This window comes from Cervus elaphus, chromosome 2 (assembly GCF_910594005.1).
Source record: "Cervus elaphus chromosome 2, mCerEla1.1, whole genome shotgun sequence".
Taxonomy (NCBI): domain Eukaryota; kingdom Metazoa; phylum Chordata; class Mammalia; order Artiodactyla; family Cervidae; genus Cervus; species Cervus elaphus.
The window spans coordinates 47090379-47108173 of record NC_057816.1 but is presented as its reverse complement, the minus strand read 5'-3'; the positions used below and the strand labels follow the sequence as shown (position 1 = coordinate 47108173).

At 49.0% G+C, this 17795-nt stretch overlaps 1 protein-coding gene across 1 annotated transcript; it reads right to left on the bottom strand.

Moving 5' to 3' along the window:
- Positions 1-2447: 2447 nt before the first annotated feature.
- MTNR1B (melatonin receptor 1B) lies at positions 2448-16982 on the bottom strand. Its single transcript, XM_043921112.1, has 2 exons — positions 16760-16982; positions 2448-3355 (listed from the first exon to the last, which is right to left on the bottom strand). Exons 1-2 carry the CDS (start codon positions 16980-16982, stop codon positions 2448-2450), a joined length of 1131 nt encoding a protein of 376 aa, XP_043777047.1.
- Between the last annotated feature and the right edge of the window lie 813 nt (positions 16983-17795).

Here is a 17795-nt window from a genome sequence, read left to right as displayed (position 1 = left end):
TTCTCAGCTCACTGCTTCTCTCCTTCCAGGTTACCCTTCACTCTCTGTAGTTAGAATAATGATGAGGGAATGATGACCGAGTGCCAGCCACGTCCTCACTCTCGGGCTGTGTCATCCCAGCAACTCCTCACACAGCCCTGAGGGGGCAGGCGGTGGCACGGTCTCCATTTAAAGGGCAGCAACTGAGGAAAACAGAGGTTAGGGGTCTGCCAATCACACAAGCAAGTCACACAGCTTGAACAGGGCAGGACCAGGAAAAGAAGCTGGGCAGGCTCTACTCCAGACGCCTGAGGGGTGTGTGTGTGTGTGTGTGTGCAGTATGCCTGTAGTGTGGTGTGAGTGGAGTGTACAGTGTATATAGGGCTGTGTGTGTGTGGTATGTCTGTAATGCGACGTGAGTGGTGTGCACAGTGTATACAAGGGTGTGTGTGTGTATCTCATGTGGTGTGTGTGTAGTATGTCTGTAGTGTGGTGTGAGTGGAGTGTACAGTGTATATAGGGCTGTGTGTGTGTGCAGTATGCCTGTAGTGTGGTGTGAGTTGGGTGTTCAGTGTATATAGGGCTGTGTGTGTGTGTGGTATGTCTGTAGTGTTGTGTGAGGGGGGTGTACAGTGTATATAGGGCTGTGTGTGTCTGTAATATGTCTGTAGTGTGGTGTGAGTGGGGTGTACAGTGTATATAAGGCTGTGTGTGTCTGTAATATGTCTGTAGTGTGGTGTGAGTGGTGTGTACAGTGTATATAGGGCTGTGTGTGTGGTATGTCTGTAATGCGACGTGAGTGGTGTGCACAGTGTATACAAGGGTGTGTGTGTGTATCTCATGTGGTGTGTGTGTGGTATGTAGTGTGGTGTGGTGGTGTGCACAGTGTGTATAGGGCTGTGTGTGTGTGTGTGTGTGTAGTATGTCTGTAGTGTGGTGTGAGTGGGGTATAGTGTATATAGGGCTGTGTGTGTGTGTGTGGTATGTCTGTAGTGTGGTGTGAGTGGGGTGTACAGTGTATATAGGGGGGTGTGTGTGTGTGTGTGTAGTATGTCTGTAGTGTGGTGTGAGTGGGGTGTACAGTGTCTATAGGGCTGTGTGTGTGTGTGGTATGTCTGTAGTGTGGCATGAGTGGTGTGCACAGTGTATATAGGGCTGTGTGTGTGTGTGTGTGGTGTCTGTAGTGTGGTGTGAGTGGGGTGTACAGTGTATATGGGGGTGTGTGTGTGTGTGTGTGTGTGTGTGTAGTGTGGCGCGAGTGGTGTGTACAGTGTATTTAGGGCTGTGTGTGTGTGTGTGTGGTATGTCTAGTGTGGTGTGAGTAGAGTGTACAGTGTATATAGGGCTATGTGTGTGTGTGTGTGTGTGGTATGTCTGCAGTGTGGTGTGAGTGGTGTGCACAGTGTATATAGGGCAGTGTGTGTGTGTGTGTGTGTGTGTAGTATGTCTGTAGTGTGGTGTGAGTGGGGTGTAGTGTATATAGGGCTGTGTGTGTGTGTGTAGTATGTCTGTAGTGTGGTGTGAGTGGGGTGTAGTGTATATAGGGCTATGTGTGTATATGTGGTATGTCTGTACTGTGGCATGAGTGGGGTGTACAGTGTATATAGGGGTGTGTGTGTGATGTGGTGTGTGTGTGTGTGGTATGTCTGTAGTGTGGTGTGAGTGGGGTGTAGTGTAGGGCTGTGTGTGTATGTGTGGTATGTCTGTAGTGTGGCATGAGTGGTGTGTACAGTGTATATAGGGCTGTGTGTGTAGTATGTCTGTAGTGTGGTGTGAGTGGGGTGTACAGTGTATATAGGGCTGTGTGTGTGTGTAGTATGTCTGCAGTGTGGTCTGAGCGGGGTGTACAGTGTATATAGGGGTCTGTGTGTGATGTCGTGTGTGTGTAGTGTGTCTGTAGTATGATGTGAGTGGTGTGCACAATGTACAGAAGTGTGTGTGTGTGTGTGTGTGCGTATCTGACGTGATGTGTGGGTCTGCGCATGCGCACACCCCTATGTGTAGGGAGGATCCTGGTGGGGGCGGGGTGCAGGACGCGGGCCTCTGAGCGGCACCTGCAGAGCGGCCGCCCGTCGAGCCCTGCCGAGCTTCCCCTTCCGGCCTCGCTCACAGAGGAGCCCCGGACTCCTGCAGCCCCTCAGGGTAAGGAGCGAAAGCAGCAGGAAGCCCAAGCAGGAGGGCTGCGGTGGGGAGGCCGCCGCCTCTTGCACCCCAGGCCCCTCTGCCTTCTGCTCCTTCCTCGCCCATGCGGGACCGGGCCCTGGCGCACCGGGACTGTGGGCGGGCTGGGCCCGATGTGCTCGCCGCGACGTGGCCTCCAGGACCTGCAGGGGTCCCTGATCGCCTGACCCCAGTGTACTGAGGGGCTTCTCGTCCACAGGGTGAAGAGCCCCCAGCCGCGCGCTGTCCTCTGACTGGCGGGCACGGCCCAGGCGGCTGACCTCCCCCAAGGCGTGGATTCTCTCCCATCATTTCCTGAGTGTGTCGCCCGGCCGGGCATCAGGTGGGAGATTATCTGCCTGCACAGGGGCCCGGGCGCTATCAGCGGGGGTAGGCTGGCTGCCCGGGCCCTCAGCCTGGCTGCCCTTGGAAGAGTCCTGCAGGCAGCGCCGCGGGTTCCAGAGGGCAGAGATGATCCTCTTATATTCCCTGCGGAAGTTCTGGTTCAGGAGCCCATAGACGATGGCATTCAGGCAGCTGTTGAAATAGGCCAGGAAGTAGCTAGAGACGAACAGCCCCTCTGGGACCCGGGGAGCCACTTCTTCCGGGTCAATGGCCACGGCGAGGCCTATGCAGTTCAGCGGCGCCCAGCAGATGGCGAAGATCACAAAGACCACGAACATGCTCAGAAAGCTCCGCACGCGACCGGCCCACGGGCGCGGCTTGCTCTCCGCCTTGACCTTCCTGCGGGCGCGCAGCACCAGCACCCAGATGTGCAGGTAGCAGAAGCACACGACGGCCACGGGCAGCAGGAAGTGCACCAGCACCACGGCCGCCGTGTACCCGGCGCTGGCCGTCTGCGCGAAGGTGCACGAGTAGACGCGCGGGTCGTACTCCAGGGACCCCACAAAGAAGTTGGGCAACAGGACCAGCAGGGTGAGCAGCCAGACAAGGCCGACGTAGAGGGCGGCATGCCGGCGGTGGCAGAGGCGGTGGTAGGTCACGCTGCGGCAGACGTAGCAGTAGCGGTCGACGGCGATGGCGGTGATGTTGAAGACGGAGCCGACCACACTCAGGCCCATCACGAAGGCGCTGGCCTTGCAGTGCGCCTCCCCCAGGGCCCAGCCGTCATGGAAGATGGCCACGAGGGTCAGCGGGTAGGGGTACAAGGCTACGGCCAGGTCAGCGAATGCCAGACTCACCAGGAACAGGTTACCTGGAGCAGGAAACAGGCAGAGAGAGTCAGGACGAGACCTGGCGATCTCCATCCTCTAGAATATTCTAGCCTCTGTCCCTCCCAGGAGGGACTCTCCCAGGACACCAATGCGCCACCACCACCATGCATCTGGGGGGACCCTGCAGAGGCTGCGGTGACCACCTCAGGGATCCAAAGCACCTGGCCAATGGAAAGGACCCAAAAGGCACAGCAATCAGAAAAGCCCGGCTGTGGTCTCATCTCAAGGGGGTTTGGGAAAAGGGGGCTCAGAGTCACTCAGTTGGGTGTGCCCCCAAGTCAGACCCTCAGGTAAAGCAGATTCTGTACCTGTAGCTACAAACGGACCCACAAGGTAGAGAAAGCCCTCCTTGTCCAGATACACATTGTCACCCCACCTCAGAGAAGACTCCTGGGGAAACTGGAAGACCCACAAGCAGGCTTCTTAAAATGCCTATTTTAACCTCATATGCTTGAGGTCACCTCAGTCACAAAGGACTGAAAAGACATTTGTTAGTTTCCTGGGAGTTCTCAGGACCCAGCTGTTCCTGAGTCCAGAGCTACCTTAGGATCTGAGGGAAAAGTGTTAGTTACTCAGTTTTGTCCGACTCTTTGCGACCCCATGGACTGTAGCCCTCCAGGCTTCTCCATCCATGGAATTCTCCAGGCAAGGATACTGGAGTGGGTTGCCAAGCCCTGCGCCAGGGAATTTTCCTGACTCAGGAATCAAGCCCAGGTCTCCTGCATTGCAGGCAGACTCTTTGCTATCTGAGCCCCCAGAGAAGAGCCTGAGGGAAACAGGGTTTGCTGAATAGAAAGGAGCTCATTTGGACATTTGGAAGTGCTTTCCAGGCAGTGAGCTTCCCTGTCTCTTGAGACTTTGAAGTACAGGTTGGATGGTGGAGGAGAACCCTGCCTTAGGGTAAACTGTGAGATTCCTTCCTATTCTACTATCTCGGGAATCTGTTTAGTTAATGGGAGAAAATCCCCCTCAAATTCTTTCATGCTGGTACTACAGGCAAGAAATGCATATCTCAGGACCTGCCTGGGATGTGGGGGAATCTCCTGCTTTTTCATCTCATTCTCAGCCTTGTTCTCGTCTCCACTGGTAGATTTCAGTTTCTGATTACACTGTGCATATGTGCATACTGAGTCACTCAGTCGTGTCCCACTCTGTGTGACCCCATGTACCCCACCAGGCTCCTTTGTCCATGGGATTCTCCAGGCAAGAATACTGCCCCCAGGGCATCTTACTGACTCAGGCATTGAACCAGTGTCTCTTATGTCTCCTGCACTGGCAGGCAGGGTCTTTACCTCTAGTACCACTGGAGAAGCCCTTCTAACTCTACTACTTAGACCTTACTTGGTCGCAGAGAGTGAGGGATTACCGCTTTCAAATTTGTTGTCAGATGACCCAGAAATAATTATAGTTGATTTACAATATTGTATTAGTTTCAGGCGTACAACAAAGTGATTCAGTATTTTTATAGATTATACTCCATTTAAGGTTATTATACAATATTGTCTGTATTCCCTGTGCAATTCTTACAATTTATTTTGTACATAGTATTTTTCTCTCTGAATCCCTTACTGCTGCTGCCCCTCCCCGGTCACCCCCACCCCACGGATAATCACGAGTTTGTCTCTGTATCTGTGACCCTGCTCCTTTTTCGTTATAGTCACTAGTTTGTTCTGTTTTTAAGGTTCCACATAGAAATGATAACATGCAGTGTTTGTCATTCTCTGTCTGATTTATTCTACCAAGTAGAATGGCATCCAGTTCCATCCATGGTGCATGTGGCAAAACTTCACTCATTGTTACAGCTGAGAAATATTCCATTGTGTATGTGTGTACACCACATCTTCTTTATCCATTCATCTGTTGATTGCCTCCATACCTTGGTAATTGTAAATAATGCTGCTATGAACATTGGGGTGCACATGTATCTTTTTGAATTAGTATTTTCTTTTTCTTTTGGACATATAACAGCAGTGGAATTGCTGGATCATATGGAAAGTCTATTGAATGTGAGAAAATATTTGCAAATGGTATGTCCGATAAGAGGTTAATATCCAAAATGAAAATAGCTCATAAAACTCAATATCAAAAAAACAAAATAAACTGATCAAAAAATGAGCAGAAGACCTAAATAGATGTTTTTTCAAGGAAGACACACAGATGGCCAACAGGCTTATGAAAAGATGCCCAGCATCACTAATCATCAGAGAAATGCAAATCAAAACCACAGTAAGATATCACCTGACACTGATCAGAATGGCTATGACCAAAAAGAACACAAATAACAAATGTTGGTGAGGATGTAGCGAAAAAGGAACAGAACCTTAATACACTGTTGGTGGGAATGTAAACTGATGCCACCATCGTGGACCACAGTATAGAGACTCCTCAAAAATAAAAAAAAATGAACTGTTTTGACATTTGGAAGTGGGTGTTGGAGTGACCTGGGGTAATCTCAATGCTGTCACTTTTTAACTTGACCGAGTCCCTGAACTTCTTTTCTCTGTGACGATCACTTCGTTGGTTCCGTTCTTTACTTTTGGAGCCCTCTTTCCCCCTCCTCAGACACACGTGGCATGGCTATTTCTGTGAAGAAAATCCCTTCTTTCCAACGTGGGGATGCTGGCCTCCGCAGGGCCCACGGCCTCCTGGTGGGGTGGCAAAGGAGCTTCCGGCCCTTGCAAGCACGCGGACAAAGGCATGAGCGGCTGGGAGCAGGTGCGGCTCAGCCCGCTGTTTCGCAGGAAGCAAGTCAAGCTCTGAGGTGTTAACGTGGCCCAGCCCGGAATAACGCCCCAGAGGCGGCAAACAGCTTGTAAACAGTGGGTAAAACACATTCCGCTCCACGTGGAAAGTGATTCAATTACTCTTCCCCATTACTCCGGCTGTTCCTAAAAGGCTGAAATCAACCAGTTCCTGCGGTAGATCCATCTGCCCAGACGTCCTATCATCTCCAGACTTTCTTGACAAAATTCCAAATTAGAGGAGTAAAATTCTTGCCATGTTTCCCATCTGTAAGAAGCCAGGCCCTGCCTAGATGAGAGCCAAGGGGAGGCTGAGTTCTCCGGTCCCATTTTCCGTAGACAGGTGAGAAATCGAGCAGGACACACAGCGCTGCTCATCACCCCGGGCATGGGCCTCTAACGAGTATTCACCTCACAAGCCTTGGCGTTACTTATTTCCATCGACCTCCATCAGACAGGGCATATTAGTGGAGACAGACCTTCACAACAGGGTTTTGTATTAATATGGATGGAACTCCTCCCAGTATTCATACACAAAGCACATCTCCCCACATACACAGACCACAGTCCCCTCCCTCTCGGCCTACTTTCCCTTTTTCAGGAAATCTAGTCCTCAGTGGGGATGTGTTAACCCGGGAGACAGCCAGCAGATGTTGAGCTATCTGGTCTTCATCAGAATTCTGCATCCCTTTCTCCTGTGCCCACATTATTTTCTAAGAAGAATGTGTTGGTTTTCAATTGTCTGTGCTCTTTGAGCTAAAAGGAGCAATGCAGAAGTAGTTAGTCATGGACTCATTTGCTCCACAAATACTGCTGAGTATTTACTGGGTACTGGCTCTGACTGTGGGCTTTCTGGTGGCTCAGCCGGATGCTCTGACTATGCTGGGGCTGAGGGTAGTGTGGTAAGCAAGTATGACGCACCTTCTCCTCTTACAAACCTCATGGCCTCATACAGGGGACAATGAAATGAAAGTGAGATGTGATGGGACTTCCCTGGTAGTCTAGTGGTCACCTTGCAGAATGGCCAGGTTTGATCCTGGTCAGGGAACTAGATCTTGCATGCTGTAAATAAAAAAATCCTGCATGCAGCAACTAACGAACCCACATGCCTCAACGAAGACAGAGGATCATGTGTGCTGCAACTAAGACGCAGTGCAGCCACATAAATTAATGAAATAAAATTTTTAGTGAGATGTTATGAGTGTTATGATGGGAAAGTTGACACTATCATCTCTGTTATCCTTTCCAACAGGGTTAAACTTCCCACGCCTTGAGGTTCTCCTCCATCTTCCACTTACTCAGACGTGTGCTGTGTCCACTGAGCACCTATGATGCTTGGGTAGGGCACAGTGATGGCTGAAAGACACGCCCCTGCCACTGAGATGCCCACAGTGCTGTTGGGGAAACGGACACAGAAACTGCCTTTTCAGTGTAGGGAGAGTTGGGCGGGAGACCAGCATGAGGGGGTGAGAACACTGGGGAAGAGTCGAGTCATCCTGGGGCTGAGGGCAGTGGGCGGTGGGGTGGGGATGGGGCTGGTCAAGCACTACCAGCCCAGGGATCAGCCAAAAGTCACAAAGGCCCTTCTTACAGGCCTGCCTCCATCCCAGGATGGCTATTTACCTCAAATGGGATCTTGCATGGGAAAAGATTTAAGAAACAATAATAATCTTCAAACAAATGTGAGGTTTTCTTATTAGTTATATTCAGGGAGAGGCATTTGAAATAACTGAATAGGTAATTTATTAAAAATGTGACTTCTTTACAAATATAAAACAATGTCCTTTCATATTAACATAAGCTCCTAATTGGGCTTCCCTGGTGGCTCAGTGTTAAAGAATACACCTACCAGTGCAGGATACCCAGGTTCAACCCCTGGGCTGGGAAGATTCCCTCAAAGAGGGCATGGCAACCCACTCTAGTATTCTTGCCTGGGAAAATCCCATGGACAGAGGAGCCTGGTGGGCTATAGTCCACGGGGTCGCAAAAAAAGTCAGACACAACTTAGCGACTAAACAACAAACAGAGCTCCTAATTAATCCCCAAATTCTTTGAGGGTGGACATTGTTTTCTTCCAAAATCACATTATTTATGAAAACCCTGGAGCATGTGGGTAAATCATACAAGGGCTCAGTTGAAATCTAACATAACTTTAACTTACACTTAGCAAGCAAATAGCATATGCAAAAATATGATGGAAATATTTTAACCACTTAAAAATATATTTAAGAGCATAAGCACCCACTTAAATCAGTAACTAAAATGCTTATTGCTGTGCTGTGCTCAGTGGCACAGTTGTGTCTGACTCTTGTGACCCCACGGACTGTAGCCCACCAGCCTCCTCTGTCCATGGAATTTTCCAGGCAAGAATACTGGAGTGGGTTGCCATTTCCTTCTTCAGCAGATCTTCCCAATCCAGGGATCGGGATCAAACCTGCATCTCCTGCTTGGCAGGTGGATTCTTTACCACTGCACCACCTGGGAAGCTCTATAAGATGCTTACTACAAAATCTTATACCATAACCATCAAAGCATTGTTTGGAAACTCTTATGGAAGCATTTTACTACTTTACACTTAGTTATAACAAGAAGGCTTCCCTGGTGGCTTGGATGGTAAAGAATCTGCCCACAGTGTAGGAGACCCAGGTTCAACCCCTGAGCAGGGAAGATCCCCTGGAGGAGGGCATGGCAACCCACTCCAGTGTTCTTGCCTGGAGAATCCCATGGGCAGAGGAGCCTGGCGGGTTACAGTCCATAGGGTCACAAAGAGTCAGACATGACTGAGCCACTAACACACATAACAAGAAAACAATTGGTATAGCATCTTAACGTTTATAATATGCATTCACACATTCAATTGTTTTTCACAGGAATCCTTTAAGGCTGATTGTATGATGGGTCAGCTGATTCCATTTTACAGATCAAGACATTAGCACCCAGAATATGTGAACAGAGAAAGAGGGGAGGAAAAAAAAAAAACAAGAGGAAATCAGTAAAAAGAAATGTCATAGGGATTAAAGGTGTAGAGGTTTTGGTCATCACAAGAGTGAGAAAGTGCAAAAACGTGCCCTCTCACCTGCCAGCTAGGAGACCAGCAGTGATGTGAGCAAGGGCGAGCGTGCTGAGTGCTGGAGGACACACTTTTGCACTGGAGGCCACCCTCCTAATCTGCTGCAGATTAGGAGGGAAATGAACTGGTGCTTGGAAAGGGCTATCCTTTGATAGACTGTGTAAGTTTTTTTTTCTCTTTCTCTCTTTTAAATGAGAGAAGCTTCTATCTGACACATAATAAACACATAGTAGGCTTTTTTTATTTACGATGATGTGCTGATTTACAGCGTTGTGTTGACTTCTGCTGTACAGCGAAGGGATTCAGTTACATACACTTACTTCTCTTATATTCCTTTTCACTATGGTTTAATTGTAGGATACTGAACACAGTTCCCTGTATTACACACGAAGGCCTTGTTTATCCATTCTATATATAATAGTGTGCATCTGCTACGCCTACATATAACAATCTTAGCTATTACCTATTACTGGGATTTTTATATTATTATCAACTGCATTATTATTTATATTATTATCAGTCTTATTATATTTACATAAAATTATGACAACTTGATATTATTATTACAAAGAACAAGAAGGAGGCTCATAATGTTGGACTAGGCTCCTTGGGAGATAAGATGTGAGAAGTCCTATTGGATGAAAACAGTGAAGTTAGGACATTGCTTCTAAAGTGTAAACTCCCTCAGAACCGGGACTTGACTTCCCAACACCCTAATTTTTTCCTCTTTCAGCCATCAGTATCTTAAACCTTAAGACCTAATGGGGCATCTGGATTTTCTGAGTTTTGCAGCATATCATGGTAAATACAGACTCCAAACTTTGTGGGAAGGAAAACAAGGCAGTCTAACATGAAAATGTTCACACTAGGGGATACTAAGGACTCCAAGGTGGGAATTAACAAGGATTATGAGCTTTCTGGCTATTTGGCTAAAAGACACAATTAAGAGATTTAAAATGCTTCCATTCTTGCTCAGTAAAGAGAAAATACTTAGAGCTAAAATGTGAAGTTGGAAGGCTCAGGCAACATCAGAGAGAGAGTCTAATGCAGCCCAGTTTGGTTTTCAGCTGATAAGAAGCCCTCCAAAGCCTGAAGGCTCAGCAGCTCAGAAGATGCTTGCCACCAAGGGACGTCTTCCAGGAGTGCCTGATGGTGGATAAAACCTGGCTGAGGTGGGGCCACTTAGCTGGTAATGCCTGAGGGTGGGGCCTGTGGGCCCATTAAACATTTTCTCCAGGCCCTTCAGGAGCTTTGGCTCAGGGTCAGCCTGTAATGTGTAAATAAACCATCATTTACCTCCTCAATTCAGGATCTGCTCTAAGCTAACTGGGGATGCCAACAGGGCCAGACTGAAATCTCCCCCCAGGAAGTCTGCAGTGCAGTCATTCTGGGTGAGAGATGATGCAAACTCTGCACACTGCTGGGTGCCCAAGCCACAGAGTGGATTCCAGACAAGGACCTGGGCGTTCAGCAAGCACTCCACGTCTTTCTGGGTAATCCCAACGTCAAATATTCCACATCCTTCCTTACAAGTCACAGGAATGCCCTATGTTTGGCCATACCTCTGCTCACTAACAACACCTCCCCAACAACCTCTTAATCCACCTGCAGAACAAGAATCCATTGTCAGGCAGTGGCTCCTGATCATCACCTGGGAAAATAGGGTCCCTGTGCCAGTGGGCCAGGAACCATGGATGCCGTGGTGCCTTCTGCTAGCCGATGGAGACTATCTCTGCGTTACAGTAAGGACACGTTTCTCTCGCTCTTTTCTGTGTGACTGACAGTCTGAATGGTGCCAGGTAACGACAGGAGGCTCGGTTTTATACACAGTTTAAAGTGAGTAGCCTCAAGCCAGAATGGGCAAGAGGCATATACACATTACTATATATAAAGCAGATAACTGGTAAGAACCTGCTGTAAGCACAGGGGACTCTACTCAGTACTCTGTAATGGCGTAGATGGGAAAGAATCTAAAAAAGAGTGAATACATGTATATGTATAATTGACTCACTTTGCTCTCCCCCTGAAACTAACACAATATTGTAAATTAACTATACTCAAATAGTTGGAGAAGACTCTTGAGAGTTCCTTGGACTGCAAGGAGATCAAACCAGTCCATTCCAAAAGAAATCAGTCCTGAATATTCATTGGAAGGACTGATGTTGAAGCTGAAACTCCAATACTTCGGCCACCTGATGCAAAGAGCTGACTTTGGAGAAGACCCTGATGCTGGGAAAGATTGAAGGCAGGAGGAGAAGGGACGACAGAGGATGAGATGGCTGGATGGCATCACCGACTCAATGGACATGGGTTTGAGCAAACTGTGGGAGATCGTGAAGGACAGGGAAGCCTGGAGTGTTGCAGTCCATGGGTCACAAAGAGCCGGACACACCTTAGCAACTGAACAACAACATCATTCACCAATTAAAAAAAAAGCAAACTCCCTCAGGAGTCCCTGGGGCACAATTTAAGGGAGCCCGCTGGCCACACAGCAACAACAGGGGTCAATACATTCTAGAGAAGGTGCAGTCAGCTTTTGAGGACAAGAATGAGATATACTTTGGGCTTTTAGTGCTCATGGCAATTCAGTTCCCTGAGATTCGTACTGATGGTGTGAGTGGTGCTGAGTATACCTCACTTCATGAAGCAAAATTAATTCCTTCTGTCTCACTGCTTTCTTGGTATTTTGTCCATTTCAATTTGTTTCAGCAGATCTAGATTAAGTTTCAGAAATGGAATAAAAGTCTCTGCTCTCAGTGATTTTACAGTCCTGTGGGGAGAGAAAAAACTCAGATCGGTACTGTAAGGGAAGTGCTGTGTGGACTGGGCAGGGTCGTGGGGGGAGACAGTAACCACACCTTTTATGATATTAATTATAAAGCCAACAACCAGCAGGAGAGCAGAGGAAGGGGGTTGAGCTAGTGTCTTGGGAGAAGACAGTTTCCCTCTATGTTGGCTACTTCTTTTCCTAGTCAAATTTGATTTTGAGTTCTGCAAAAAGAAAGTGGAAGTGGCTCAGTCGTGTCCAACTCTTTGTGACCCCATGGACTGTACTGTTCATGGAATTCTCCAGGCCAGAATACTGCAGTGGGTAGCCTTTCCGTTCTCCAGGGGATCTTCCCAACCCAGGGATCGAACCAGAGTCTCCTGCGTTGCAGGCAGATTCTTTACCATCTGGGCCACCAGGAAAGCCCAAGAATACTGCAGTGGGTAGCCTCTCCCTTCTCTAGTGGATCTTCCCGACCCAGGAATCGAACTGGGCTCTCCTGCATTGCAGGTGGATTCTTTACCACCTGAGCCACCAGGGAAGCCCTTGAGGTCTGCAGCTGGTGTGCAATTCTTAGAGCCTGAAGGAGCCTCCGTTTTTTGATTGAGCCTTGCAGCATGTGGGATCTTCCCTGCCCAGGGATCAAAGCCGAGCTCAGGGTTTTAACCACTTACCACTAGGGTAGTAAGGGATTTGAGGGAGATATTCTCTAGCCAAAAAGAGGCAGGGGAGCTTCCAGAGATGAAGAGAGAGCGTCAGAAAACACAGGCTGGGAGCGGGTGGCAGCAGCTCCCGTCTCCGTGAGCCAGAGCCGAGTGCTGGGGCTGTGATCCTGGGGTGTCCCACTGGCCCCGCAGGCTTGTGCCGGCCAGGCGCCGGGGCTGGGCCCCATTCTGTAGATGCAGGAAGTGGTCCCTGGACGCAGGGGTGTGTCTGGCCATGGTGACAGGGAGGGTGGAGTGGCGGGGAAAGCTTTCTGCGGACCACAGACATGGCTTGTTTAGGGGATGATAAGAGTGTGAAGTGGGGCATGTAGAGATACTATGAGACCAAAATCAGGAGGACTTGGGGAACAAAGGAACCAGTGATGACTCCCAGGGATCAGAGGTCTCGAAGATGAAGAGAGGAAGGAGGTTCAAGAACTAGTATCAGGTGAGCCGAGAGAATGGAAGGTCTCTGGAGGGAGCGGCCTCCGGCATCACACAGCACAGAGCATCTCCCAGGAGGGCAGACCCAGGGGGCTTGGAGGAAATGGGGAACAATGAGTGATTAACAGATATAAACCGTTACAGTCAGATGTCTGCTGAAAAGGAGGAAGGAGTCATGAAGTTAGAAGGACACATAAGACCAAGGGAAGATGGTTTTTTCTTCTAATCAAAGGATCCCCAGTGTGTGGGGGTTGGGAGAGGGGCTAAAGGGAAAGAGACAGAAATTGAAAACACAGCAGAGAGAGAAGGAACGCGATGGAGGAAGGTTCTGTAAAAGCAGGAGAGGAAAAGAGAAAATACAGGGGTGGATGTTGGCGACGCCTGGACAGGGGACGGACGGCAGGGGCGGGCACAGGGAGACGTCCCCAGATGCTCCAGGAGAGCCTGAGGTGCAGCGGATCCCCAGTGATCACATTCGGGGAAGCGGAGACACCGCCTGCGCCACGCAACATGTAAGGCTCCAGAAGCAAACGCGGCAAGGAGCTAAACACACTCGGCCTTACCATCTAAGTGGCGCGGTGCTCTGCATCTGCCTCCCACCCTCCCCTCCTTCCAATCTGCCTTGCTCTAGGGCCATCTCTGAGAAAGTTTGCCCAAGGCATGCGCACAGAAGTTGCAGACAGGGGAGTTCCCCCGGGCCCACAAAAGGACAGTCAATGTAACCGTCTCCACTGCTGTGGAGCATCCCTGTTATTAACAACAAGAATCTGCCAGACAGAGAAACTGAGTTTATAACAGCCAAGTAGAGGATGACAGCTGCTAAGAACGCAGCTGTGACTGCGCTCTGTGAGCCTGAGTTATTTGACATGTACATGTTCTCAATATTACAGCCCTGTTTTCTTAATACAGACGAATGAAAGAACTAGACTCGATTACAGAAAGGCCCAAGATGAATGTTTCTTAAAGTAACTCCAAACTCTTCAGTAAGAGGGAAAACTGATGAATCGTAGTGAAAGTGAAAGTCGCTCAGTCGTGTTGACTCTTTTAAATTGTATACACAAATTATATATATGTGTGTGTGCATGTTAGTTGCTCAGTGATGTCTGATTCTTTGTGATCCCATGGACTCTAACCTGCCAGGCTCCTCTGTCTATGGAATTCTGCAGGCAAGAATACTGGAATGGGTGGTCATTCCCTTCTCCAGGGGATGTTCCCAATCCAGGGATAAAACCCAGGTCTCCCACATTGCAGGTGAATTCTTTACCAGCTGAGCTACCAGGGAAGCTGATGAATAGTAGAAGGGGTGCTAACTATTCAAAGTGCTGTAGATGTCCGGGCATCTTTTCAAATCTCAGTCTGCCAAATGATTTTTCATGACCATTATCAATAAAGCCAAGGCTCAAATAAAAACTGGTTAAGTTGCGTGACTGGGACAGGAAAATGTCAGAAATGGGAAGATCCCCTGAAGGGAACGGCTACCCACTCCAGTGTTCTGGCCTGGAGAATTCCATGGACTGTATAGTCCGTGGGGTCGCAGAGAGTCAGACACGACTGAGCGACTGTCACTTTCACGCACAGATATGGTATGAAATTCTTTTTTCTGGTGCTGGGCTGTGCAGATTCGCCAAGACACAGGAAGAATGAACACAGAGAGTGCCAGTGTTTTAACACGCTCATTACCCACCCCAGCCATGCTCTCAAATCAATAAGGTCTCTGTGAACTTCACTAGGAGAGCGGAAGAGCCCAGCCCGCCTGTGGATGGAGGAGGGGAGAAGCAGCTTGCCTCCTTCAGGCAAAAGAAACAGCATGCCCACTCCCTCTCCAGCCACCCCGCCCAAGGGAAGAAGCCCACAAAGGCTCCTCTAAACACCTGGTTAATCAGGGAGAGAAGCCCTGCTTCCCTGGACAGGAAAAGAATTCCTTGTGGCTGCTACAAAAGACAATATGATCAAAATGCTTTTAACCTGCTCTTTCCTCATAGATCAGCCTCTATTCCAAGGACACAACAACATCTTGAAAAAGTTATTGCAGATAATAAAAGTCACCACTACTGGAATGACAGTGTTAGAAAGCTTAACTTTTCCTTTCCTTCCAGTTTTATTGAGATGTAATTGAGACCCAGCACTGTATATTTAAGGAGCAAAGCAAGGTGATTTGATTTACATACACCATGAAATGATTACCACACTAAGTTTAGTGAACATCCATCATCTCAAATAGATGCAAAAAGAAACAGAAAAAAAAAATTTCCTTGTGATAAGAACTCTTAGGATTTACTCTCAACAATTGTCATATGACATACAGCAGTGTTATATTTATCATGCTGTACACTGCATCCCCAGTACTTATTTATCTTAGAAGTGGTCATCTGTGCCTTTAGACTGCCTTCATTGAGTTTCCTCTGCCCTCAACTCTTGCCTCTGGCTCTACAAATCTGACCTCTTTTCCTGAGTTTGTTTTTGAAGTGTAACTAACCTATAACAATATGTTAGTTCCTAGTGCACAACACAGGTATTCAATACTTCTATACATTTCAAAATGATCCCTATAAATCTACTTACCATCTGTCACCATACAGTTACTTCAAACGTGGTTTCCAATATTACAGATAGAAGCTCATATTTGTGTTTGTTCTTTAGATAAAAAAATCTTGGGAGTCACAGGGTCACATAAAGTGTTTATAACAATGTACTAGAAATAGCCTTTCTGAATGCTCTGCCTCCTTAGAAAAGCATGATTGAGTTATCTGATTGACTTTCTGCTATCTTTTCATTTTAATTCACTCTAACATTTGAGTTGCCCCTAAGGCCCAAACAGGGAAACGACAAATGGGCAAACGGGTCACTGAGCTTCTCCGAAAGCTAGAATGGTCAGCATGCTCTTATGACCTTCGGGGTCAGAGTTCAGAGACTCCCTCCCTCCGGTTTTGTTCCTTGACACACCTACATATGAGAAAGTTGAAATGAGAGTGTATTGAAAGGGGGAAATAGTCCCAGGATTGAAACACGATTTTGCCAAACTATTATTTTAATCTTCGTTTAGTTTAGTCCTAGGAATTCCCTGTCTTCATTAAAGACGGGGCAGGGGGCGGGTATTTGAAAACAATGCAGTTCCGACCAAGTAGGGGCTGCCTTTGCACTCTTTTGTTTGGAACCAAGATGAGGAGGTAAATATCGGACTAAAACTCTAGAGCGTTTCCACTAATTTACTCACTGTCTCAGTAAATATTTCTTAAGCACGTGCTCTGCTTAACATAACGCTTGGCCTGGGAGGGAGGTGTTAAAGATGAGATTCCTGTGGCCGGGAGGGCACCATCCAGACCCGCAAAATTGGAGCGCCTTGGAGAGATCTGACTTCCAGACGCTTGGATTTTCACAGCTCCCTGCTCTGCCAAAAAGTGCGCGAGAAAAACTTTACCGATTCACGCCGGCACTGACGCGCCAAGTGCTGCCCGGTGCGTTTGCAAGAGCCACATGTCGCGGAAAGGCAGCAACTCAACCTCATTTTGAGTTCAAGACCAAACCTGGGGACTTGTTGGGAGAAGGGAACGCGGCGCGGGGAGCGGAGGACAGACCCGGCGGCCGAATGCTCGGTCGGGGTCAGACCAGAGACCGGACGCCAAGGCACGGCCCGACGCGGCGGCGGGCGCGGCGCTCACCTGCGTTCCGGAGCCTGCGGTTGCCGAGCACCGAGAGGATGACCAGGAGGTTGCCCACGATGTCCACGGCGGTGGTGACGACGAGCACCGCGGACAGCGCGGGCGCCACCCAGGGAGGCCGGGGCGCCCCGGAGGACCGCGCGCCGCCCGCGCCAGTCCAGCGGGGGCTCTCGGCCCGGCCGCCCGCCTCGCAGCAGTTGGCCAAGGAGCCGTTCTCCGGCATCCCGGACGCTCCGGCGCCCTCTCTCCGCAGGCGGGGCGCCCCGTGCCGTGCCGAGCCCCGCGCGCCCCGGGCCGCTTTCCCTGCCAGGCCCCGCGCACCGGGGAGGAGGTCAGCGCAGAGGGACCTGGACGAGATGATTAATTAAGCGTATGCAGGGGGCGGAGAAAAACGTAGGACTGAGAGGAGAATTTGGGGTGCAGGCGCTGCTGAAAGAAGCGCGTCTCCGCTTGGCTCGCTCAGGAGCAGGTGCGACGGCGCGCCGCCCGGGGCCCAGCACGTGCCTGGCCCGGTTCCGGCCTCAGCGCCTGAGCGCACCGCCCAAGAAGCTGGGTGTCCAGGGACACCCAGATTTTCTGACTGGAAAAGGTGCTGCTCGTCAGGACCCGCTGATTGGCTGTCAGAAGGGCACTGCCCCTCCAAAGCGAATACATAACTCCAGGCGCTGCGGAGAGATCAGGCAGGCAGCTGCAGGAGAAGGAAGAAGACCCTGGGCTGTTTATTTGCTGCTTACCTGAGAAATACTGGCGGTGCCTCTGCCCTGTCCTCTTTATAAAACCGCGACAATACTTATGAATATCTTTTTAAATATAATAATACTTAAAGAGATGTATGGTCAATAGTGGGGGTTATTATAAGGTGTTTTTTGAAGGTATTAGAACAAAAAAGAGGAGTGCAGTATGGTTATAGGAAAGAAGAAACGCAGATGCCCTTTATTTAAAGTGTTTGACAACTTAATCTAATAATAATAATTGCTCGTCCCTCTCCGGGGTAATTTTATGCCAAGCACTGTCTTACCCACTTTTTGCATCACTA

Excerpts from the sequence above, each read along its gene's own strand:
- MTNR1B (XM_043921112.1), bottom strand. The coding sequence starts at position 16,982 with ATGCCGGAGAACGGCTCCTTGGCCAACTGCTGCGAGGCGGGCGGCCGG. Across the intron at positions 3,356-16,759 it reads CCGCAGGCTCCGGAACGCAG|GTAACCTGTTCCTGGTGAGT; the intron begins GTGAGCGCCGCG and ends TTCCTGCTCCAG.